This window comes from Ahaetulla prasina, chromosome 6 (assembly GCF_028640845.1).
Source record: "Ahaetulla prasina isolate Xishuangbanna chromosome 6, ASM2864084v1, whole genome shotgun sequence".
Classification (NCBI taxonomy): domain Eukaryota; kingdom Metazoa; phylum Chordata; class Lepidosauria; order Squamata; family Colubridae; genus Ahaetulla; species Ahaetulla prasina.
The window spans coordinates 30,953,335-30,979,154 of NC_080544.1; the positions used below are offsets into that span (position 1 = coordinate 30,953,335).

At 38.6% G+C, this 25,820-nt stretch overlaps 1 protein-coding gene across 2 annotated transcripts; it reads right to left on the reverse strand.

The window, feature by feature from the left end:
- Positions 1-2,750: 2,750 nt before the first annotated feature.
- On the reverse strand, positions 2,751-22,460 carry ATAD1 (ATPase family AAA domain containing 1). 2 transcript variants are annotated; one of them, XM_058188508.1, is made up of 11 exons: positions 22,102-22,460; positions 19,132-19,226; positions 18,842-19,016; positions 16,205-16,303; positions 13,685-13,805; positions 12,449-12,649; positions 8,623-8,729; positions 7,451-7,540; positions 5,517-5,567; positions 4,196-4,329; positions 2,751-2,939 (listed from the first exon to the last, which is right to left on the reverse strand). In XM_058188508.1, the coding sequence occupies exons 3-11, from the start codon at positions 19,001-19,003 to the stop codon at positions 2,819-2,821; spliced, it is 1,086 nt and encodes a 361-aa protein (XP_058044491.1). In that variant the 5' UTR covers positions 19,004-19,016; positions 19,132-19,226; positions 22,102-22,460; the 3' UTR covers positions 2,751-2,818. The 2 variants fall into 2 exon arrangements, with proteins under 2 accessions (XP_058044491.1, XP_058044490.1); XM_058188507.1 differs by having other exon boundaries at positions 19,132-19,231; positions 22,101-22,460.
- Between the last annotated feature and the right edge of the window lie 3,360 nt (positions 22,461-25,820).

The window sequence follows — 25,820 nt, forward strand, 5'->3', positions numbered from 1 at the left end:
GCTATGAACTTTCAATTGGAAGTTTCTATCACCACAATTGGACCATAACTATCAAGAATGGAAAGATAATTTCCATTCTTGACCATTAGGACCTCTGAATACTGCTCTTTAGTCTATAAATGCAGGTAAATATTTTATTATAAAACTATACAGCTATGTCCCAGGGATAGCTAAGGGAGCTTAGTGACCAAGGAGGGTGATAAAAATCTGTATCTTACTACTAGATAGCAATACGTCTGGTGGAATAAATATCTAAAGAATAGTTCTAGAAATTAAACAGATTGTTCACATTTATTACCTCTTAAACAAGTTGAGGGGAAATTCATTCAACATTTTCAGGTGCTTCTTACTTCCAATGTTTAAATTATGCCTACTAAATTAATATTTACTGCTGGAATGATGGGGTCAGAAGGCAAACAGGTTTGAGATTTTAAGTCATGTTTTAAATACAGTGACAAAAGACATCAGAAGTATTGACCAAGGTTTTAAAATGTCTTGAGAGACCTCATGTGTAAAGAACATCTGCTGAAATTTCCTGAGCTGCTGCAATCTTTGGATCTTAAGCATTGTCCTTAAAACAAACCTGGAATCAGTGACATTTAATTTTCCCTCTTGCAAATAAACGTAAAGGAATAGAGAAAAAGATAAATCTATTTCACTCAGTAAGACAGAAACAAAGTATGATTTAAGCTACAATAAATTTAAATGGGACTATTCTGAGCTTATGAAAATTATGAAGTGAAATGATACATCTTAAAATTAATATATTTGGTCACAAGAAGTAATACCTAGCTTTGCTGTTGTGGCAAAAGATTATTCATCGACATTCATAAATGTTTAGAACATGAGGTACAACAGAAACTCACTGTGTGACATTTATTTATAGGCCACAGAAAACACTGGAAAGATACAGCAGTTTAATGAAATGGTTAGATAAAGTTGTTTTTTTTTTTTACTTTGAGGTATGGCTGAAATTAAGTAGAATAAAATTTGAGACATGAACAAAGAATTACTATCAGAATACAATAAAGCTCATTAAAATGAAAGGCTTAATTGAAGAATTAAATCAAGTACTTTACCACAATCTACCAGAGAAATTTGTCAGAAGCTTTAATATTGCAAAAGAGATTTGTGTAAATGACTTTAAAAGGTCAACTTACTGATATCTTAAGCTGTATGACTGAAAATCAGAGCAGCATGTCCAGAAGCATAGATATTTTTCAAGTATTTTTCTTTTCAGATACATACCTCAGATATGTACAAGGGGATTGGATAGGACTGATTTAGCAATTAAAGGAAAATTAAATGGGAAAATGACACCCCACCCCCATTTTGATTTAATATTGTCCATAATGCAAAAGCATTTGAGGATCATATATATATTTACCCACTCAGTTCTTAACCCCAAATATTTTAAGTAGCCACTTAAATGGGACTAAAATTCTAAGACAGGCTGACTTGAATGGATTTTTAAAAGCATTATTTCATTTGACAAAATCTGCTTTATTTAACAGTAACTGAATTGTGTTTTTCTTGGCCACGGATTTTTCATTTTGAAATGGACACATAGAAAAAAGAAGTAAATCATTCTAGTTAGGATATGATCTGTAAAAGACATTTTAGTTCTATACCCCCAAAAAAGATGCTTACAAGTGCACCTAGAATTAGCACAGATATGAATTTGGGGCGGGGAAACACAGCAGTAAATGAATTTAAGAAAATAAATCTCATTATTCCAATCTTTCCTATTATTTCATAATGAATATGAAATATGATTATTTCTGTAAGACCCCTGTCTTATAGAAAGAAGTTTAACTAAAATTGAAAGCCACTGTCCTTGATGTGATTATTTTTGTGATTTCCACTTAGAGCTGTTAGAATGTTTAGAACAGCAAAGAAGGAAATTTAGCAATGGCAGCATTTATGTCCAATAATTAAATAAAGGACATTATTCATAATTCAGAAATAAAAGAAAACATTAACAATCTGTAGTTTCCAGTGTTCTGCCTACAATGGTAAGCTTCAATTATATAAAAAAGTATTAAAAAGAATGCAATTTGTAGGATCATATAAGATGCAAACATTCATGAAACTTTGCACACATTTTATATTTAGATCAGGGGGTCTCCAACCTTGGCAACTTTAAGACTTGTGGACTTTGCTGGCTCAGGAACTCTGGGAGTTGAAGTCCACAAGTCTTAAAGTTGCCAAGGTTGGAGACCCCTGGTTTAGATAATTGGCACCTGAGCATACTGTCAGTTATGATGCAAAGGAGAAATGAGAATTTCCCTACATTACAGACACACACACCATCACCACCCCAACTCCCCCAAAAAAGCAGAATTTCTGACTGTGCATTAGGGAACTGTGCAGTTATTATTTTAACCCCGTGATCTAACTCGATCCAGATAGTAAAAGAATTGAACGGATTTCATATTCAAGTTTCCTACATAGTATGTCTCTCTCTATAAAAACCTGTGGATACACATACATGTCATATACACACACACATCGTCTCATACATATATACACAGGCTCTGCTCTCCCTCTCAGAGCAACCATGTGCTATGCGAAAACCTACCAACACATTTTTAAGGCTGCAACAAGGACATTGGTTGAAGCAAGACTATATCCCTCCTTGTCATGATCTGTCACACAGATCCAATCCAATTCTGCAAAATTACTAGGTTTCAATAACTTAGGTATCAGCATATAAAAACAATTCCAGAACCAGGTGTTAAAAGGATGGGTTTTTGTTTTTTTTCAATTGACTTCTACTATTTAAATTATCAGTCACCAAAAGAAGCGATGGATAACCTTAATCTAAACTAACATGCATCAGAACACTTTGATTCGTTGCATCCTTTGATTTCCTCATCTTCTCGATGGCTCGATGCAAATCTCTTTGTTGCACTGGGCGAATTTCATCGTCGTCGTTGCTGGAAGAAGAAGAAAAAACAGGAAAAAGTATAAAAAGTGCAATTAAAAAAATAAGAGAGAGAGAGTATATTATATATCATGCTGTATTTGGGAATAATCTAGAGCAAGGGTATCAAACTCAAGGCCTGTGGACTGGATCTGGTCCGCAGGGCTGCACTGGAAACAGCGAAGGACTGGTCTGCAGTGCCTCTGCCAGGGAGAACGGAGCTTGGGATGGCCATGTGCGACTCTCCCAAGCTCCATTTTGCTGGCAGAGGTTTGCAGGAGGCTGTTGCAGCCAAAAATGGAGTTGGGACCCTGTTTTCGCTGGCAGAGCACTCAGGCCACCACAGGTGCCCCTGACACGAGTGAGGTCGAGCTGGCCACGCCCACCCTGGTCCCCCAAGGTCAAACACAACTCTGATGCAGCCCTCAATGAAACCAAGTTTGACACCCCTGATCTAGAAGTATGAAACCTGCTTCAAATTCCAACCAAACCATTCCAAATGTTGAGTCTGAAACAGTTGTTCTCACGTTCAAACCAATGATCTTTGGAAGCATTTTGACCAATTCAGAATTGTTTTGAGGTGCTTCACAATAATTTAAACCAGATACTCGCACTGTCAGGGTTCTAAGTAACAAACCCAAAGCAATCAAAATCCTGAGGCAAGTATGAATTTCCTCAAAGTATGAATTTATTAGGAATGTCATATTGGCACAGCTGGTGAAAACCTGACTCTGAAGGAGGTTTTCCCCACCCAAATCAAACCCCCAAATTCTTGCCCCCAGGTCACAAGTCCATCACATAGCCTAATGAGGTCACAGTCCCAGGTCTGGCTGGCTCTTGTCTATGCCCCTCCAACACCTGGTAGAGTGTCCTTAGCTCCCACAGGAAAGAATGTTATTTTGGCTACATCCTGCCAGCTATCTCAATTTCCCCCCCTCACGTTCCCACAGCTCCAACTGGCCTTGCTGTGGCAGCCCTGAAGATGCTCCCAAAATGGCTTCAGGGCTGACACGCACATTTGAAATTCTCTGCCATCTTATGTGGCATTAATGTAATTCTCCCTTCTCCAAATGCAAGAAGTCATGAATTAAGAGCACATCCATCTTGCTACATAAAGTAAGGAAACAGGAAGGAATCCCCTCCTAATTCTTGTAAACAGTTCACCCAATCTTTAGGCTATGGGAATCCATCACTGTAAAAAAAAAAAAAAAACCACCAGCAAAATTGGCTCCTAGATATTAAGCCTTCTGGGGCATTAAATAGAAGTACCTGTCTTCATATGCAGTATTTACATATTCCCTGACACACAGGAGTGCAGCATCGCGGCACGTTTCTTTCAAGTCACTTCCTGAAAACCCATCCGTTTCTTTGGCGACTTCAAGGAGATCCACATGCCTGTCCACCTGTCAGCAAAGAAAAAAACAACACACCCAAGGACCACAGAATTAACTTACAAACAATAAGGAATAGTTTAGACTGAAATAGAATCAAATAATTTATCATGCTTCATTTTGTTAAAAACAAATTACTTGTTAACGCACTTTGGTTTATCAGATTCTTATTTATAGAAATTCAAAAATGACCAGAATGGCTATATTAATTAGGAAATCTCCATACGTTATACTTGAACATGATGTTTTGGTTATTGATGGGCACCTTATGATTTTGGCAATTATTAATACCGAGAGTCAAATGGCTCTGATAAATTGTTATGACCTAACTGGAGATAAACTGGATATTTTATGTAATTGTTCTGGAAGTCGTTTTCATTTACAAGAGATTATACATGCAGTCCTTGCTTAGCGATTTGGTTGCTTAGCAATTGTTTGAAGATACGATGGAGTCCCCTCCAAAAGCTATTTAGAACCCAGTTCCAGAGTTCCAATGGTTGTACGACCTCTCCAGTCACAGGACCATATTTCGGGCACTTGGCAACCAGCTCACCTTTACAATTGTTGAGCACATGAGCATTTGTGATCATGTGATCTGCAGGACACTGCAACTGGTTGTAAGGGCTAGCACACTCATATTGCGACGGGGTAGTGGTGGTACAATGGCCATCATAATGAATGCAAGTCTCAAGTTTCCTTTTCCAAAGCTGTTGTAACTTCAAGCCATCATTAAATGAACAGTCATATGTTGGGAACTACCTGTATTGTTTCTCATGTCGTTAACCACTCTTTTGAGTGGACAACTATATGAGTAACTACATACATAAATTCATGGTAAGCAGGTGGCAGAAACAGAAGCAAATTTGCTACAATATGCAGATAATATGAAAGATTTCTACTGATATAGGGACCAACAACATGGTAAATATTATGGACGCACAATAAATTGGAATAGATTAACATTTTACCAATAGGCAATAAGATTTCTAAAGATATATGACTATCTGGCAAAATTTTGTTACAATCCATGTTTGGGGAAAGTCTATGAGCCAGAATTTTATCTTTTAACTGAGTCATTTACAGAGGACTAAAACCTCCATGATATAAGTACTTGCAGAAACTATTTGTCTACAACCATGAGACACTGTTGTAGGAATAAAAAATAATTTACTTTATAGTACAAAAAATGACCAACTTACATTTTCATTTTTCAAAATAAGTTTCAGGATTGCTTCCCTCTGTTTTAGTGACTTTAATTAAAAGAAAGAAAACTTGTTATTAATATAAAACAGGAAGAATGACCCAACCTTTTTAAAATGATAATCTTACACGACATTCATGATGTCTTTAAAAAAAACTATTCTGCTAGAAATTCCTTGTTGTACCACTGGATCTCCCAGAGAAGGCATTGATGACAGAAGGTAGTTTCCATCATCAAATGTCAAGTACTTCTCAAGCAAATGTCCTCATTTTCCTACCTCAGCAGCACCCAGGTTCTTTATTCTCTCCTTGCTTCTGCAAGAAGCACTTGTGAGAGAATAAATCCTTTGATAAGAGGGATTCATGGAAGACAGTTGAAAGTTATTTAGGAGGAAATGGGACAACTTGCCACAGTCAACTTGCTGCGGCCAACTTGCCATGGCCAACTCATCAATACCAACTTGCTACAGGACAACTCGCCACAGCTAACTCATCATGGGACAACTCGTATGACAATTTAACAATTCTATTTAAATATTTAAAATAACCAAAAAGTATTTTAATTTTTGCCATTCATATTTTATTCTGCCCCTCCTTTTGCATCCTCTCTTTAATTATTCGATTCCACCATTTCTTTGATATTAGTGTAACCCTTGTCCTGCAACAAATTAGCCGTGGCAAGTTGGCTGTGGCAAATTGACCATGGCGAGTTGTCATAGACCGATTTGGGAGAGATCAGTCAGAAATTGAGTCTGGAGCAGCAAGAAAAACATATCCAAACACAGCTAATTCCTCAGCACACACACAGAGTCTTTCCAGAACTTCCTTAAACATAGATACCAAAGGCAAATCAGATACAAATCAAAAAGGCACAATAAACAAGCAAGATACCACCAAACCGTTTTGATAGATTATAAAGAACAGAAAACTGAATAAAAAGCTGAAACTTATCCCAAACAAGACCGATGGATTTCAGATGAGCAAGAAACTGATTTAAGTCAAGATGTAAATACAGTACCTGCTCTTAAATAATGGTATGTTTCCCCTGCTAAATTAAAATGGAAGCTTTATAACAATTTTCCTTTCTATGTGTCCAGGGTAGAAGTTTTTCCCCCCACACTTCCTGCTTCCTAGAGAAAACAGGTATGGCAATTTTCTGATTTCTCTTAGTCACATCGTCTAAAATAGGGGTCCCCAATTCCCAGTCTGTGGGCCACTACCAGTCCATGGGCTGTTGAGAACTGGGCCACAAAATCAGCAAGCAAGCACACAAAGCTTCATTTGTGCCAATGTGGAATCTAGATTGCACATGTGTAACTATTGCTGCCTCTTTCCCCCGCCAGTCCATGGAGCCAGAAAGTTTGGGAACTGCTGCTCTAAAAGTTTTTTGAAAAGTGCATGGAACTCAAGCAAAACTCCATTGGTGTGACAGGAAGTCCTATCTCAAACATAAGTTCTTAGGTCCGATCTTCACTGCATAATAGATGGTTTCTGAGGAAAATATAATTTCTTGTCCTAGTTTTAAAGCCCTACGTAGCTCAGAAGTAGGTTATTACTCTGTTCCCTGTGAAATTTTCAAGGAACAGCCTACAGTACTTCGTATCACCTTAGGGAAATACTGGATGGCATAGAAATAGGAGAACATTCTAAGCAGATTGCCCAAATTTTGGTATGCCATTGTGAAGGAATACTGTTTGTTTTCTCCATTAATCAGCATTTCATCATATTGGCTTGTTATTTTGTTTTCCTTTGTGATAAACTACCTTGGAAACCTAGTATGAGATAGCATTAAGATACTAGACTAGACACCAGGACCAGGAGACTATGAGTTCTAGTCCTGCCTTAGGCACCAAGCAAGTTGGGTGATCGTGGGCCAGTCACTTTTTCTGAGCCTTAGGAAGAAGTCCATAGCAAACCATTTTAATCAACTTACAGGCTGATTGATATGAAACCTTGTAGGCATTCTTCTCATAATGGCAGTGTCAAGATCCTGAGGGCGATTGGTAGCTCCCATCACTATCACCTAAATGTAATGACAAGGAACAGTTATTCTTGATGAAATACATGAATATTGATGTATCATGTCTCGCAAACAACTGGCCCTGTTTTTTTAAAGAATGTTTTTTTCCATTAATATCATCAGGACATAATTCGTCTGAATCTGAATAAATCTCTAGATGCTTAAATTTATCTAGAAAATCCCACGTTTAATTGAGAGGCATTACAAAATGGTGTTTATAAATACTGATTCCAAAGTACATGATTACTACTACATCTAAAATATGTCAGGAGTTGAAAATCAGTAATGTTGCTACTATCTGCATATGGAAACAAAACTGAAATAAAATGATTAGAAATAAAGGGTTAGAAATAAAGGGATTAGAAAGGGTTCTTAGATGTAGGAATTCACTTTGACCAAGGTACTGACATTTAAGGCTTCCCATCACTAGATTAGATTGGGTGGAAAAAGTTTTTAAAAAGTAGTTTGCAATTCAACTGCCTTCTCTTTGAAAAGCTGGCTAGATGGCTCTTTCCCCATTTCACTGTGACTCTCAGCCAATCAAACCGTTTTGTGGTTAGAAAAATAAGCATGCCAAGTTGCTTAACTGGAGAAGCTACAGAGATATTGATCTCAACTGAATCAGGTAGGTTTTACCAGAATGAGACAAGACTTTCTTCTGGGTACAACTAAACCAAGCAAGAATACGAAACGAAAAATATCGAGTATGACAGCAGATGCACTCTTAGCCTGGAAAAAGTTGCAAATTCCTGCTACACAGTATAGTGTAGGCTTATAATGTTGGACTGGCACCTGGGAAACCAGGTTCTATCACTTAGCCATGGGTGACTTTGGACAGTATGTTCTCTCAGCAAAACCTCATCGGGTTGTTCTTGTGGGGAAAAAATAAAGGAAGAAATACTATGTAGAGTACACTGGAAGGAAAGAAAAATAATAAATGAATAAACCATCTTTTTGTGCTTTCATTTCTCAAGCTGACAATTTTTTGCTCATAAATGCCTATAACTGAGCATCTAAGCAATGAAAAGTACATTTTTATAAGCTTTGCATGACTGTATCAATAAAAACGATCATTTGCTACTTACTTGGCAATTAAAATCAGTGTCTAGACCATCCCAGAGACTCATGAATTGGGCTTTCATCATAGCTGTGGCCTCATGATCAGAACTTGAACGACTTCGTAGAAAAGAATCTGAATTTAACAAAACCAAAACAGGATTTGAGTAGAACTTGTATTTCTAGAGTATGAAGCTATATGTGTTGCATAATGAATTAATTGAGGTACATGCATTAACTGAGAACATATGGGACATACAAGAAGATACACATTCTATGTGGTTAAGAGGAGTGCTGGACAGTGTTTCTGAAACAACAGTTCTTGGCTCTTCTAGCAAATGGAAGAAATTTCCAGAATCAGATTATGATGCAACCAAGAAGGGTAGATGCCCCATGTGCCTTTTTTCAGTTGGTTATGTATTGTCTTCAGTTTCTAGGCGTTTAAAAAAAATGCTGAACTGGGAGACCTGGTTTTGATAAAGTAATTTCAGTTCTTAAACAACAGAACAGTTCAAGAGCCTCAGACATAAATTAGTAATACCTGGTTAACATCCCATTTTATATATTTAAAAAGGCACATATGAACTAGGGACATCATAGTAAAAACATTTTTGTTGTATCTGTTAATAGATAGTATTTAAAAGTAATACATCACAAGAAGTCTAAAACATGATTGGGCACACTGTGGTACATAGTAACATAACTAAATTCTATTATTGGCCAATACAAATATTCAAAACCACAAAAATATTCCCACTGAACTGTTGTTTTTTTTAAGATTAAAACAATATTTTCAGCTTTGGGTCGTCCTTAAAATAAAAGTCTCATCAATAAATTTCATATACCTACTGAGGAGCGTGATATCTACTTTCCCCCCTCAAATTATAATATATAACCCATCTCTTTATTGAAAATAAATCAATAACAGCCCTTCAATTGTCCAGAGAAAGCATGCAAATGTATAAAATTCTATTCTATTCTATTCTAAAATAGTTGCATAAAATTGGTATCACACGCAGGAGTTGGGGGATGGGTTCACTAAAATGTAGCTTCATGGCTGGCTTGATTTGAAACCATTATCTAGTATTATTTCACAGAATGTGGGGATTTGTAGGAGTGCCCACACAAAGTGGAACTTAACATAACATAACATAACAACAGAGTTGGAAGGGACCTTGGAGGCCTTCTAGTCCAACCCCCTGCCCAGGCAGGAACCCTACACCATCTCAGTCAGATGGTTATCCAACATTTTCTTAAAAATTTCCAGTGTTGGAGCATTCACAACTTCTGCAGGCAAGTTGTTCCACTTATTAATTGTTCTAACTGTCAGGAAATTTCTCCTTAGTTCTAAGTTGCTTCTTTCTTTGATCAGTTTCCACCCATTGCTTCTTGTTCTACCCTCAGGTGCTTTGGAGAACAGCCTGACTCCCTCTTCTTTGTGGCAACCCCTGAGATATTGGAACACTGCTATCATGTCTCCCCTAGTCCTTCTTTTCATTAAACTAGACATACCCAGTTCCTGCAACCGTTCTTCATATGTTTTAGCCTCCAATCCTCTAATCATCTTTGTTGCTCTTCTCTGCACTCTTTCTAGAGTCTCAACATCTTTTTTACATCGTGGAGACCAAAACTGGATGCAATATTCCAAGTGTGGCCTTACCAAGGCATTATAAAGTGGCACTAACACTTCACGTGATCTTGATTTTATCCCTCTGTTTATGCAGCCCAGAACTGTGTTGGCTTTTTTAGCAGCTGCTGCACACTGCTGGCTCATATCTAAATGGTTATCCACTAGGACTCCAAGATCCCTCTCACAGGTACTACTATTGAGCAAGGTACCATATATACGGTACCGGTGCAACTTGCTTATCTGGTGAAAACTAAAAGGTAGGACTTGGTGCAGGTTCCAACCCTTAGGCACTATTTTCTTCTAGGATTCCAGGGATGGGCTTTCTCGGTTCTGGTCTCCTTCTTCATGGATATCCTGAGCCTGATGTAAGGGCTGACCCCATCCCTGTTAGTGTTCATGAAGACTAGGAAGATGTAGCTCTTTCAGAAAGCCTTTGAGGAATGGGAAAATAGGAGGAACGTTTCTCTGAGAAACTGGTGGCCATATTAGTGGAATTTTTTTTAAAAGTTCTTTTGATGTTTTATCATATTTTAATCCAAACAATATACTGAAGACTGCGTAAGCTACTTAGAGTCAGTCTGATGGGAACAATATGTAAAATCTGAAGATACATATGCACCATATTTTTCAGAGTATAAGATGCACTGGAGTATAAGACATGCCTTAGTTTTTGGGGAGGAAAATAAGGAAAAAGCTGATTGGCAGGTGGGCTGACTCCCGGAATACCCTGAGCTGTTCCCAGAGGTGAATTTTAGCAACAAGTTCCTTGGTTGTGAGCTCTGTGCCTTGCTTTTTTTTTTTCTGCCTCTGAAACTTCTGAAACTCTGTTTCAGAAAAAACTTTTTTCTGCCTCTGAAAGCTTTCAAAGCAGCTTCAGAAAAAAAGCCTCTGAAGCTGTTTGGGGGCTTCTTTTCTGAAGCTTCGTTTTTGATGCTTCTTTCAGCTCTGAAACCTCCCTTTGAGAAGCTGGGTGGGGCTACATTCAGAGCATAAACGCACTCAGATTTTCACCCTCCTTTTGGGGGGAAAAAGGTGTGTCTTATACTCCGAAAAATACAGTATGTATTCTAGCTGGGATATATCTGATCCCATCACTTAGCCAAGGAAACCAGCTAGGAATAGAAATTGGTTTTTAATTTACACTTAAGAGGAAAATTAAAAGGACAATATGGAAGGGAAGACTTTTTAGACCAGGGGTCCCCAACCTCTGGACCGCAACCCATTATCATGCCATGGCCTATTTGGAATTGGGCTCCGTGAGTGGCTAGCCAGAAGACCAGCTGGCTTGCGCAAGCAACGGGCTGGTGGGCAACCATGCGCATGCCAGCTGGTCCTCTTCTGGCACAAGTCAAGCTATAGGCGTGTGCACCAGCCTGCCACTTGCGCAATCCAGTTCCCCTCTTTCCCTCCCCCAGCTGGGCTGCCAAACTGCAAAGCTTGGGGACCACTGTTTTATACTAACAGTACTATACTAATGAGAAAGAAACCATTTTTTGTTATAGAATATGGCTTTTCCCAAGTGATATGCCTTCCAGCTAAGTATTATATTACCGGGATTTAAGCAACAAGCATCACATCTAATTTTACATATATGTGAGTTAAGAACTAAATGTGCCCATGCTAAATGTAGAATCAGTGTGATGTAGTGGTTAAGGTGCTGGCCTAGAAACCAGGAGACCATGAATTCTAGCCCCATCTTAGGCGTGAAAAGTGACAGGGTAACTTTGGGGCAGAGTCTCTCAGCCTAACACACCTCACACAGCTGTTGAGTGGGAAAAAAGAATGAGTAAATATTATGTACAGCCCTGAGATATTTATAAAAATAATAAAAGATGGGATAAAATAAACGTCGTTGTTTTTTTAAATCCATATAAGATTTTGAATTTCATACTGGATATATACTAATGCTGAAGGGTTGAAAAAAAATGATGCTGCTCTATCCATTTCATGAATCCAAATAGACAAAGGAAAGGCCTTTATTTTTCTTTAAATATTAAATATACATATAAGATTATAGCAATATAACACTGCTGTTTCAAATTAAACAGCAGCCTCCTTTAAAAAACAAAACAAAAAAAACCCCTCTTTATAAAGGTAACTTTTGTTTTGCTACTGATAATACTAAATATTATTGATCTCACGTGACCAAACTAATGAAGAAGACTATGAAGTATTTTAAAAATGCGAACGTAATATTTTCAAATGTGTAGAAAATTCTACTTTACCTATTTCATCAATAAAGATGATGGACGGTTGCAGTTTTATAGCAAGAGAAAAAACAGCCGCTGCCAGCTTCTGGGATTCGCCATACCACTTGTCTGTCAACGTCGAGGGCTGAAGATTAATAAAGCGGCAACCAGCTTCCTTTGCTGTAGCTTTAGCGATCAAGGTTTTACCACAACCCGGAGGGCCGTATAGCAGCACTCCTGAAAACCAAAACACACTGTTAATAAATGTATCGCAATTCTACACAGGAAAACATAACATCTTCATTTTATATACACTGCGGTTAATAAAACTCTTTGCAAAAGTCCCCACATCAGCACTGTTGTTTACAAGCTGCTCTCATATGTCATAAAATCCTGACATTTATTACCTGCCCATTAATTTATTAAAATGAGCACAAACTCAGAGGGACAGAAACAAGCTATACAGGCAGAAAAATATACTCATGTGGTGAAAATATACTGATTCTGAAGTTTAAGCTAGCCAGAGGTTAGTAGAATTTCTGCCTATATATTAAGATACACAGGATACACATACTAGGACCTTATTTACCCAAATTAAATATTTTATTCATGTTGAAATTATTTTAAAGTTCTGCACTGTCATTAGCTACTTATTTTATATTGCTGCCCTTTAAGCCATCCTATGAATTGTAGGAAGAGTGAGATATTAAGCAATATTGCAAAACTACATAAATGTATATATTTAACTGAAATGACATGATTTGGAAGAAAATCTCTACCTTTTTCCACATCTAAATTAATCTTCCACAAAAACAGTTTATTATAAATGGGGACAAGTTCAAGTGATCTTTCTAAGTTTATTTTAAAATAAAACTTAGAAAGATCACTTGATTTTTTTATACAACTTTTTTTTTTATTTACATTTATATCCCGCCCTTCTCCGAAGACTCAGGGCGGCTTACAGTGTGTAAGGCAATAGTCTCATTCTATTTGTATATTTACAAAGTCAACTTATTGCCCCCCCAACAATCTGGGTCCTCATTTTACCTACCTTATAAAGGATGGAAGGCTGAGTCAACCTTGGGCCGGGCTTGAACCTGCAGTAATTGCAGGCAGCTGTGTTTTAATAACAGGCTTCTTACCAGCCTGAGCTACCATGGCTACCCCACTTGAGCTACCCCACTTGAGCTACCCCACTTGAGCTTTTGTCCTTGAGGAATTCTATTACGGTCAGGTTTTCTAAAAATATTAATTTGTACTTCTTCACGTTACCTTTTGGTGGTTGTAGAAGTCTTGAGTTTTGAAATAGATGTTTTTTTCTGATTGGCAAAATGACTGTGTCCTTCAGATCTGTAATAACCTCATCTAAGCCTGCAATATCATTCCATGTTACCTAAGGCACAAATATAAGATTTAAAAAATTACTGGGCTGGCATCAGTTAAACAGCTAAATTCTCAAATTAGGGATAAAGATGAAAGTTACACTGAACCTTAAAGCCATTTGTATATTAAGCATGTATCTCACTGAACAAGAAAAATAAAACAAAATACATCCCAGAGGTTATGACTTTACTCTCTTGATGCTGGTTCAGATAGATTAGTGTTGGGAGGATTTGAATCCATTTATATAATATACCATGTGATTATTTTTGCTTTCTTACTGATTCTGAAGAAAAATATTTTGATCCTTGATCTAAGAAATAGAGACGTTGGCCTTAAGCAGTATGGCAGGAGAGCACTAATAAATAAGTATTCTTACTGGTATAAATTTTCTATTAATAACGAAGAACCTAGTTTTAATATCCAACCTGGTCTTTTAATATTAACAAGTATTACAGTCATAGAAATTAAAACTCTTAAGATATTTTATACTCTATCTACAGTACATCCAAGAGTGTAAAATCCTTTATATGTAGCTTTAGCATAGGAGAACATGACAGAAGAGAACACACACACACACACACACATGTATGTATGTATGTATGTATGTATGTATGTATGTACTGTTTTCCCGAAAATAAGACCCTGTCTTATATTTTTGTGCCACCAACAAAGACATCAGTTCTTATTTTTGGGGTGGGGGTGGGAGTGGGGTGTCATCCACTGACTCACCTCACTTGCGCTTGTCACCTCCTGCCTCTTTTTCGCTATTAGAGGCCTTCAGGAACTTCTTTGTCTGGCAAGACCAGCAAGGCTTTCCTGAAGGCCTCTGTAGCCAATAACAGATCGATTGGGAGCTCTGTTATCGGCTACAGAGGCCTTCAGGAAAGCCTTGCTGGCTGCAGCAAAAGAAATGGGCCAGGGTGTACGAGGCCTGGCTGCAACTATCCAAAGGTAAGTAGTAGGGCAGCTCCATCACCCTCATCTCCACCCCAGCGTAATTTTTACCCATGTACCCCACAGTGGGCAGGGTCTTAATTAGGGCTTATTTTCGGGGGTAGGGCTTATATTGGGCGCAAGTGTAAAAATCAAGCTAGGACTTACTTTCTGAGGTCATATTTTCAGGGAAACACGGTATGTACACACACAGTCCATATAATTATAAGTAAAACTACTAAGTGGGGGTATGGCAGTGGCCTCATAACTGGATGTCCAACTCATCTACCCAGGCGATGATCGCCTCTGGCTTTGTTTCGTGCAGATCTCTTAGGGAAGCAGAGAATGCACATCGTGGGCAAACTTGCACAATATGTTTTATAGTCTGCATATCAGCACCACAATTGCAAAACGGGGAATCTTTCTACCTCCACCGATACAGGACAGAGGGCACTTCTTCCAGTATCACAACTCATTCTATTCAATTCTGACCAGACGAAGCGAGGCAGGTGAAAATCAGATGGTTTGGTAGTGGAATCACTAATGGTCAGGCCATAAGAAGGTACCATGGACTATTCCTCTCTCCAGGAATTCTTGGGGTAGATGTTAAGTAAATAGCTGTTTTCCAATGTGGCCTCCAGGATTTCAATCTTTGAGCTAGCTAATTGCAGCAATATAACTATTTTTTCAAGGAAACACCATACTGATATTTTCAGTGCGCTAATTTTTAGGTACCCAAGTACTTGGTGCTTATACCCAGTTCTTGAAATAATTTTATTTGAGCATGCTATAGATACAGCATACAATGAATTAATCTACGAATAAGATTAAATTACCATAATTCAGTTTTTAAGCGTACAAAGAGAACTCTAAATATTATTTTGAAGCATGTTTTTTTTAGCTTCATGTAAAACTGCATAAAATCACTGAAGGAAAGTAAAACTCTTGATGCAGTGTTAAAATAAGCTAGTACACAAAAAAGTCCATGAACATGCATATTAGTCAATGATCAGTTCTGATATTTTAATAAACGTAAAAATAGTTATCGCAGCATTTTGTTCCCTATTTCATACTATCTCCCCCCAAAAATAATGTTGCTTCAATTAGCTGCACATGTATAGCATTTTATGCTCCAATATCTGAAAATAGTCACTATGCACTAGTTCTATCAAATAATATTTCAGATTTTTGAATTGTGTATGTGATTGCTAGTATTATTACTAACTTGTAAAGACACTGTTTATATTGAGAGAATGGGAAAAAAGATAAGGGGCCCGGAAGTTTAGACCTCTATGATAATTGTACTATTTGGAATAAAAAGCCAACACACGTGTCTGTCCCACAAGGTCCATCTGCTCCCAAAATTAAGAAAATTCAATTAAAATACAGTTCCACTATGAACACGTGTGCATCCATGTGAACATTTTGCCCCGAGATGTAACATTTTTACATGTGAATAAGAAAGAGAACACTTACGTGCATACTAAGAGGATCCACCAAATGTGCAGCAATGCTCATCTCATACTCAGAAAGCTTCACATTTTTCACACCTATTTGCTTCATCAACTTTTCTGCCTGTTGAAAAAAGCTAGAGTTCAGCAATATGACCTCATTTTGATATTTTCAGATAATGTCAGAAAAGGCAAGGTTGCTATTAAGAAATGTGAGTATTCTGTTAACTGTGAATTAGGAATTTGAAAAAATAATGCCCCCATTTTCATTGGTTTGACTATATCATCTCTTTGCTGAAAATAAAGTCAGCTTGTTGTTAGTAACAATACTTCAGGGTGTCCCTCCAGGATAATCAAAGCTTATTCAAATGTGTTTTAATCTTTGTCTTAGTACTCAATGTCCTTTCAATAATAGAACAATGTTTAATTTAAGCATAGTAATAGCACTTAGACTTGTATACCGCTACACAATCCTTTCAGCCCTCTCTAAGCCGTTTACAGAGTCAACATATCCCCCCCAACAATCTGGGTCTCATTTTACCCACCTAGGGAGAATGGAAGGCTGAATCAACCTTGAGCCGGTAAGAATCAAACTGCTGGCAGTTGGCAGAATTAACGTGCAATACTGCATTCTAACCATTGCGCCCCCACTGCTCTCGCAGTCATAAACATTACAGATGGTCATAAACTTTACAGATGGTCATAAACATTACAGGTAATCCTTAGATTGTGTCCATTCATTCGTTCAGCGACTGTTCAAAGGTATGATGGTGCTGAATGAGGGGCACTTACGACTGGTCCTCTAAGTTCCGGACATTGCAGCAAGCTGCAGTCACATAATTGTGATTTCATATGTTCCCTGCATGTCTTTCTACAAGCAAAGCCAATAGGGAAACCAGCAAGCATTGTAATCTAAACTCTTCACGTTACAATGTTAATGGGGCCTGTCATTGCTAAGTGACACAGTCGTGTGACATCTTGTATGCCTTTTAAACAGCATTTTAGAAACTCTTTCAAAATATGCAGACAACTTTCAGAATGATATATTCATTACTGGGGAAAAGAAAATAATTCTCTAGCCAGAAAGATCTGTGACGGGGGGAAAAACAAAGAACATTTCCACACAGGCAACATTCTATAAGTGGGCTTTGTAAAACAATAGCTCCCAATGAATCTCCCTTAATTTTATATATATCTAAAAAAAAGCTAATGCAGGGAGACAGTCTTTCAAGACATCCTATCTCAATATAGCAGATTATTTCCATGCAAAGGATACAGGGAGGTCTTTGAATTTTCGTATTAATGTAGCACACACATGCTGTTAAAAACAACAGCTTGACTCCATTATTTTAGAACATTACCATAATTATGAGCAAAGGATTGTGTCAGCTTTAAAGCATAATTTTACACAGGTCTACTCAGAAGTCAGTACCACGGAGTTCAATAATGTTTCTCTATTTCATGAACTGCGAAATAATTTAATTCTCTTCCACTGCAGTAGCTTGAGGACTAATGTAGACGGAGCAGCAACCCAGTAATTTAACTGACCACTCTGAAAGAAAAGCATGTGATCGTGTCTATATTCTGGATTGAGATTTAAGAAGCGTTTTTGGGTGCCCAAATTTTCTACACATTACTCACAAAGTCATGGCTTGGAAATTGAACTATATTGTTTGGCAAGCATCTACTGAATATTGCTAACATGTCACAGGGACTATACTATACCCCAAATTTTTTAACACTGTGTGAACTGAACTTCCTCTAAGCTTGCATATATTTGTCTGCATAATTGATTACAGGTAGTCCTCAAGTTACAAATGGAATGGAGCCCGCCATTTCCATTTGTAACCCGAGGATTCGTGTGAATCTCGTACCTTGAACGAGATAATTCCCTCCTTTCGCCCACGCATTCACTAATCGAATGTGAGGCTCATTAAGTGCACATTATGTATTTCAGGGTGAGAAAGGCCATGGGGGGGGCGCTACTGATGGAACAGGCCATCTGCTTAAGACCACCCAAAGCTTCCCTGACTCTCTGAAATACCTCATGCTCCGCACAATTGTATTCCCCTCACCACCCAACCCACTGCACCGGGTCACTTACCTTGTGAAGATCTAGTAAGCAATCTCCTCTCCACCCTCTTAGCCATGAGCACCCCTCTGCAGTTTCATTTGGGCCTCCACAGGTCTCACCTTGCTGGCCCGTGGAGGGCCAAATGGAGTCTCGGAGGGCCGGAACTGCCCCTCAGCCCAATTTCAGCCAGCAAAATGCAGGATGAATGTTGCAGAGCCTCTGCAGTTGTTTGTAAAAGCGAACAGCTGCCATGGTGCTGCAAGATTCGTCATTTTGGGCCTTGTTTGCAAACTCTAGGGGGCACTTAACCTAACCCTAACCTCAAACATTCGCTAAGGGAACACTCGTAACCAGGGGATTACCTGTAATTGGTTATTTTTATACCTTGTGAAATTTGTTTTTATTCAATTGCACAACACCCAAAGTCAGAAGATCAAGATACTGAGCAAGGTTAGCAAGCTAGCAAGTAAATAAATGACTAGGCAAACTCAATCAGTTCATTTCTTACTCTGAACTCAGCAGTTCAAAAATTTAGCTTTCTGTTCCTTATTTATATAACATTTATATTTAAAATATTTTATTCATTACCTGTTTTTGGGCTTCTACTTTTTGCTTCCTTGTTGGATCAATTGCATCTACCATCCATTTAATTGTAAAATAGGTCACAGCGCCAAATATTGTTAAGCGGAAAATTAAACCAACAACTTCATTCCGAGTTAGAGGACGAGAAAACGTTTCAGCATGTACCATTGTGCGTGTTTCCCTATACCAAATAATGGAGAAAAGAATATCAGCGTGCATTCTTAGAAAATTAGGAAGCTTTGAAGTATTAATTTTTGGTACACGGTATACATTACTATACTTGATACATTACTAACCTGTTGTTAATTCATACACAAGATGGTTGAGGTTTTTTTCATATATAAGAGGAGTTTCACATACAAGAGATTTTGTACACAAGATGGGTGTGATTCTGTTCCCTGTAGAGATAAAGAAAGGGATAATTAGTTATCACTCAATATGTGTCAATGACCACATCAAAAAGGGAAAGCATTTTTTAAAAATGGAACATATTAATTGAAAAACAATAATATTCAGAAAAAGCATCATACATGTGTTTATTTGTTATTAGCCACTCACTTGATAGTAGTCAAAACCAGTAAGACTCAGTTTTACAAATTGACTTAAAATACTGGATTTAAACATACTATGAATGTGCAGAATGTTCCATATACAGGCACAGCTGGTTTTCAATGCTTTCTGCCCAAGCCAAAATATGGTTTTTCAGATGTTTTATCCATATGCATAATGAAATAGGGCTGATTCTAGTATGGACTGAAATGTAGTTTGGGGATGGAGGAAGAGACACCGAAAGAAAACTAGATGGAAAGGTTTCCTGGGTGATGGCATATGATTGAGTGATGGTTTCCTGGGTGATGGCATATGTGGACCAGCTGTGAGGAAGGAAGAAGGAAACAAAGAAAAAAACACTGGGAAGATATAGTGCACTAAGTGAAAGAAAAAAGAAGATTGTTTGGAGACCGGCCAATACAGCAGCTAGTGGGACTGGCCACTCTGGAATTCTATTCCTTATTGCCGAGATGATTGCATTAAGGAATAGGCACCCAGGCCAATTTACTAGTCCTGGCAGCTGAGGAGAAGCAGGGAAGAGAATGGAGGGGTGGGGATGGGGGCAGGGGGAAGCAAGGAACATACTATTAGATTGCTGTTAGCTGATTTGACAAGTTGGCCCAGAGAAAAAGATTGAAAGATACTCGGCTTCATTATTATGCATGAGAAAAAACATGTTTGGGTGGGTCTAAAGCAAGACATGGGAAGTTTTACAACTTTACTTTACTGCAGCAGGCTAAAAATTGGAATAAGTTCTTTTTTTAGTCTGTATTCACTGACTTTTATTGCATTTTATGCTTATTATTGCGAACCACCTAGTATTTCTATAACATAATGATACACAAATACTGTGTTTCCCCGAAAATACGACCTACCTCAAAAGTAAGTCCTAGCTTGATTTTTACATGTGGGCCCAATATTAGCCCTACCTAAATAAGCCCTAACTAAGACCCTGCCATTCCAGGGTACATGGGTAAAAATTTAAGCTACGGTGGGGATGGGGGTGGTGGAGTTGCCCTACTACTTGCCTTCAGACAGTTGCAGCCAGGCCTCGCACACTCTGACACCTGTGTTGCCGGCCCATTTCTTCTGCAGCTGGCAAGGGCGGCAAGGCTTCAGGAAAGCCTTGCCGGCAGCCACAGAAGTAGTTCCTGAAGGCCTCTAACAGTGAAAAGGAGGCTGGGAAGCGATGTGCGCAAGTGAGGTGAGTCAGTGGACTACATCCCCCCTGAAAATAATACCTGGTGCCTTTTTTGTAGCAAAAAATATAAGACAGGGTCTTATTTTTGGGGAAACACAGTACTAAAATTAAGTAAATTAAAACTCAGCTTGGGGCATACCAATAGTAGACTAGCACAAATGGGCATCTGGTTGTGTATGATGCACACTAGCCTCACTCTTTGCACTGTAAAATCGCTCCAGTAGGAGCGTGGAACAAGCTTCAACCAAACCCAAAACAAGTCGAACATTTTAGTTTTATTTCTGCCAATCAGTCAGTGCAAAACAACAGGGCAGAAAGTCCAGTATGTTGCATTTTCAATTACCAGCATAACTTTTCTTTCCATGTGCATCCTAAAATGTGCCATTTCTTATCATTTTAGTTTACTTGACTTCTTTTTTCTCCCTTCAAGAGTTTCAAAGCTATATTTAAGGAAGCAGCTTATCAAACATGACCAGCAGACTATAAAGAAGGGCCTCCCTTGTATGCAGTATTGTGTTGGGGGTGGTGTAACAGTAACAGAGTTGGAAGTGACCTTGGAGGTCATCTAGTCCAGTGGTCACCAACAGGTGGTCCGCGGACCACTGGTGGTCCATGAGAACATTTTGGAGGTCCGCAGAAAAATTATTTGCATTTTTTTATATTGCACTAAATAGAATTCTTTATTGGCCAAGTGTGATTGGACACACAAGGAATTTGTCTTAGGTGCATATGCTCTCAGTGTACATAAGGAGAATAAAATACATTCATCGAGAATAAAAAGATACAACACTTAGTGATAGTTAAGGTTACTAATAAGGTATCAAATTGTCCTAGGAAACAACAATATAAATTGAAAGATACAAGCAGCATGGTTATAGTAATAAGTGGGAAGATATAGATACTAGTAAGGATGAGAAGAAGAATAGTAACAGTTTTAGTAAACAGTTTGACAGTGTTGAGGGAATTATTTGTTTAGCAGAGTGATGGCATTCGGGAAGAAACTGTTCTTGTGTCTAGTTGTTCTGGTGTGCAGTGTGCTCTTTAGCATGGTTTTGAGGGTAGAAGTTGAAACAGTTTACGTCCAGGATGTGAGGGACAATATAAATACTATTTATCTTTTTAAAAAATTCATATTAGTGGTCCGCGGGATTTAAAATTATTATTATTATTATTATTATTTATTCGATTTTTATACCACCCTGAGTCCTTCGGGAGAAGGGGTTATGAATTTAGTGGTCCCTGACGTCCGAAAGGTTGGGGTCCCTGATCTGGTTCAACCCCGGGTGCGCGAAGGGAGGCTCAGCCGATCTTCATAGCACACATGTTGTACTCTGACAGTAAAGGTTTGAATTTGAATTTCAACATAACTGGGATTCCGCACAACCCTATTTAATAACACAAGACCAAGCCGGGCACATGGAGAGGCGGCGGGGGAAGAAGAGAGTCGTTATTTCACACACACACACACACACACACACACACACACACAACCCGAGAGGGCAAATGGAGCAGTCACCTTCTTTCTCCCAAAGCTTTCAGGGGGGCTTCCCGGCGGCTTCGAACAGCGGGCACGGAGAAGGAAAGCCCGGCGGGCACCCTCTTCCCCAACTCTCCGGCCGAAACGCTCCCGCCGGTTTTCTGTGCGAAAGCCCCGCCGCCGAACTGAACTGAAAGCGAAAGGGAGCCTTTCGAGGTGACCTTCCGCGGGAATCCTTCGGATGCCGCTGCCTCCTCCGCACCGGGGCGACGGAAAGGATCGCGGCGCGTAAAAGGCGTGCGCCGGAGGGGGGGGGAGGAGCGGAGAAAAAAAACAGCGCGCGAAATTCGTCGAGGAGTGTGAAGGAAACGGCCGTTCCCGGCAGGCGTCGCTTGGCTGTTTGGGCCGACGCTCAATACCTTCCCCCTCCGACGCTGCGCCTCTCTCTTAAGGTTCCGCTTTAAAGGAGGAAGAGGGAGGGGAACTTTTTTCTTGTGACCCTCGGCCGAGGAATCTCGCGTGGAAAGCCGAGCTTGCTTTCTTCGTCTTGTGGGAAGGCGAGCGAGACTGTCTAGGCCAGGGGTCTCCAACCTTGGCCACTTTAAGCCTGGAGGAGTTCAACTCCCAGAAAGCCAGCTTTGCTGGCTGGGGTATTCTGGGAGTTGAAGTCCTCCAGGCTTAAAGTGGCCAAGGTTGGAAACCCCTGGTCTAGGCGGGCCTCAAAAAAGTTTGCCCTCTGAGGAGTAGAGAGGGAGCCAAAGGACAGCTCCAATTTTGCTTGCACACAATAGGGCTAGATGGAGATTTCCCCAGTCTGGTCTAGTTAACCATGAAACCCGAAATTCAGTAGAGATAGCCCTCAATTTACGACCACCATCGAGTGTTTTTCTATATTTTGTGTAAATGTTGTTTTATTTCATGAAATCTATGGGTGTGGGTGGGTAACACAAACTGCGAATAAGTAACAATCTTTCGTGTTGGGTTAAGTCTAAAATCCAAACGCTGGGAGACAAAGGAGATATTAATTATGCCTCTGCTCCCAGAATAATAGACTTTGGCAATGTTAATGGAAGTAGAGGGACTAAATGATATGACAAGAATGGCCTTAGCATTGATTGCTGCAGATAGTGAACATTGGATTATGCTGCTACCAAGATTTGAACTTAATTCAATGATGCCTAATTCTTTATTTAGAATTCCATACGTCTAAAATTAATCAGGAATTTAGGCTGTCTTTTTATGCCTATCTGTACACCTTTGTTGTCATTAGTTGCAAAAATAATTTCCTTTCAAATTCTCAATAAATTGGATGTGGTAGCATATACATTTACAAATCTCATTTGTGCACATTTTCCAAAATTGAAAAATGTATTGATGCACATACTGGTATATAATAGACTTACTATATTTCTTACCTTATTGAGATACTATCTATACTTTTACAAGGCATAATACTTCTAATAGATTCTAATGCTGAAAACTAGTGAATCCCTTCTTATAACTTCATTCTTCATTTTTCACCCCTCATTCCATTCCATTTTTAATGTGGAAATTGAACTTTTTGTGTAGTCATTGTGTATTACAATTAAATTTAGGGTATAAATTACATAAGGTGACAGATTTAAAAACATCTGTGAAATGATACAGGACAAGGGTTGTATGATTTGTACATAGGTAATACAATGTCTTTGTGATGACAGTATACATAATAATGTATGCTGGACATGGGAGAAGCATTAGACATCAGCATATATACTTACATCTTCTTTAAAGCTTGACTAGCCAAATACTGTGTGCCAAAGAAATAGGAAGTTGCTAGAATGATTTATTTATTAAATTTAGATGCCTACACCTAGTGTAAAATGCTCATTAAATAGCAGTGAAGATACAGTCTATTGGCTGAAGCACTGTGCCTAATCCAGGGGTGTCAAACTGGCGGCCTGCGGGCTGGATGTGTCACACCCAGGCCACACCCATCCCAGCTCTGTGAACAGAAAAAATATTGTGAAACGTCATGCGATGGCAACGTGACACCGCAAGTTTGACACCTATGGCCTAGACAAAGGCACAGGTAATTTTCAACTGTTAACAGGAGGACTACAAGGAAGAATTTACAGGATACTTCATTAGCAATTTTGATTTTTTTTTTAAACTGAAAAGGTGCAAAACAAAAATACCATTGTTGATTTATATAAATGTTCTAACAAAAGCAACTAATCTTCCTCTGCATTTATCTTACATATTTCACAGTATCATCTCATTGACCTGAGCTGTCACTGTACATTCAAAAGACTTTAGAAGTTTTATATATATGCTTATACTGGAGTAGTGCTTACAGTTTTTGCTAATTTCATTACATAGTAAATTTTATTACAACTTTTAATTTAAAGACATTGGAAAGCGATTATTCAATGTGACCTCTGCAGATGTCCATCTGAAATGCTTTGGGGTGAAGTAACGACCACAATTTTGGGATTTATCTGTCATGAAGCAATGATGTGTGGTTTGAAATGTTAATTCTCTCGTCCCATAAAGCAGATTGATAGATGAGGCATAAAATGGTTCCAGATGCTATATTTCCTAACTGTTCAGCTGTGCTTGCTTTCTCTATCTCTGTCACCTGAAGCTGTAACATTGTAAGTAGGCCACCTGCATTTTGATTTCCCTGCTTTTAGCAGAATGTCCTTGAAAGCATTTGGAAAGCAGCATGTTGCTGATTCACATTATTGTTAAAAAGTTGAAAAATATGTCAAATCAAGGAGATAATCTTTACAAAGATGGCTGAAAATACTTACAGACTTGGTATGGAAGAGAATTCTGTGTTTGAGATGCTACATTGTTTCTAAACTATAAGTACTTGAGATTTTGTGAACAAAATACCAGTGGTACTGTCCATGAAGATGTATCAGACAATGCAGGTCTGTGTGATTTATCTTGTCACATTCTGAACAATAATAGGGGAAAGAAGAGAGAACGGTTATCGAATCAAACAGGCCTACAGCAGGACTCTATTTTGTCTAATTTGAGAGGCACACTGCACTGTAAAACTTATATATAAAACCTGAACATTCCACTTCTACAGGATTTTAAATTTACATTGGATATTGCAAATATAGATTCAATTTTGTTCTTCACCCCAAAAACTTACTATATTAAATAGTAAATAGTAAAAAGTTGCAAAAGTTAACCTAAGTAAAAAATCCTGGGCTGATAGCTTTTAGACCAGACCTGGACATGTTATGGCTCTCAGGCCACATCTGGCCCTTTGATTGTCCCTGTCTGGTCTGTGTGAGGTCAGTTGGAAATTAGAACTGTAAATATAAATAAGTATACTGTATGCCATGCATGCAGAACAACCGCTTTGCTTTTATTTTGAAGGAGACTGATGTATTTTTCCCCCAGTTTATTTATGCGCACACATTTGTGCCTACGCATCCTTCACAGCCCTATTGATAAGTCCCAGTTTTTCATGTGGCCCCTTGGGAAAATTAATTGCCCCTAGCACTGTTCGTCATAATTGTTATGCTACATCTGGTATATTTGCTTCATTGTTTGCAGATAACATTCAGTATAGATTGAGCTTCTGGATAGATTTTCATTTAAATTGAAATAAGGGGCTCTAGAATAGGGCTGTCAAACTAGCAGCCCACAGGCGAGATGTGTCACATGCTGGCCATGCCCATGCCGGGTTTAGCAAAGGGGGGAAAAAGACCTCATGACGATGTGAGTTTGACACTCCTGATCTAGAATGCTAACAA

What these genes read in the sequence shown, in the direction of transcription:
- ATAD1 (XM_058188508.1), bottom strand. Translation starts at nt 19,003, where the DNA reads ATGGTACATGCTGAAACGTTTTCTCGTCCTCTAACTCGGAATGAAGTT. An exon ending in ACTTCTACAACCACCAAAAG is followed by an intron (nt 12,650 to 13,684) that starts GTAACGTGAAGA and finishes TTTGGTTTTCAG; the next exon opens with GAGTGCTGCTATACGGCCCT. An exon ending in CATCTTTATTGATGAAATAG is followed by an intron (nt 8,730 to 12,448) that starts GTAAAGTAGAAT and finishes TGTTAAATTCAG; the next exon opens with ATTCTTTTCTACGAAGTCGT.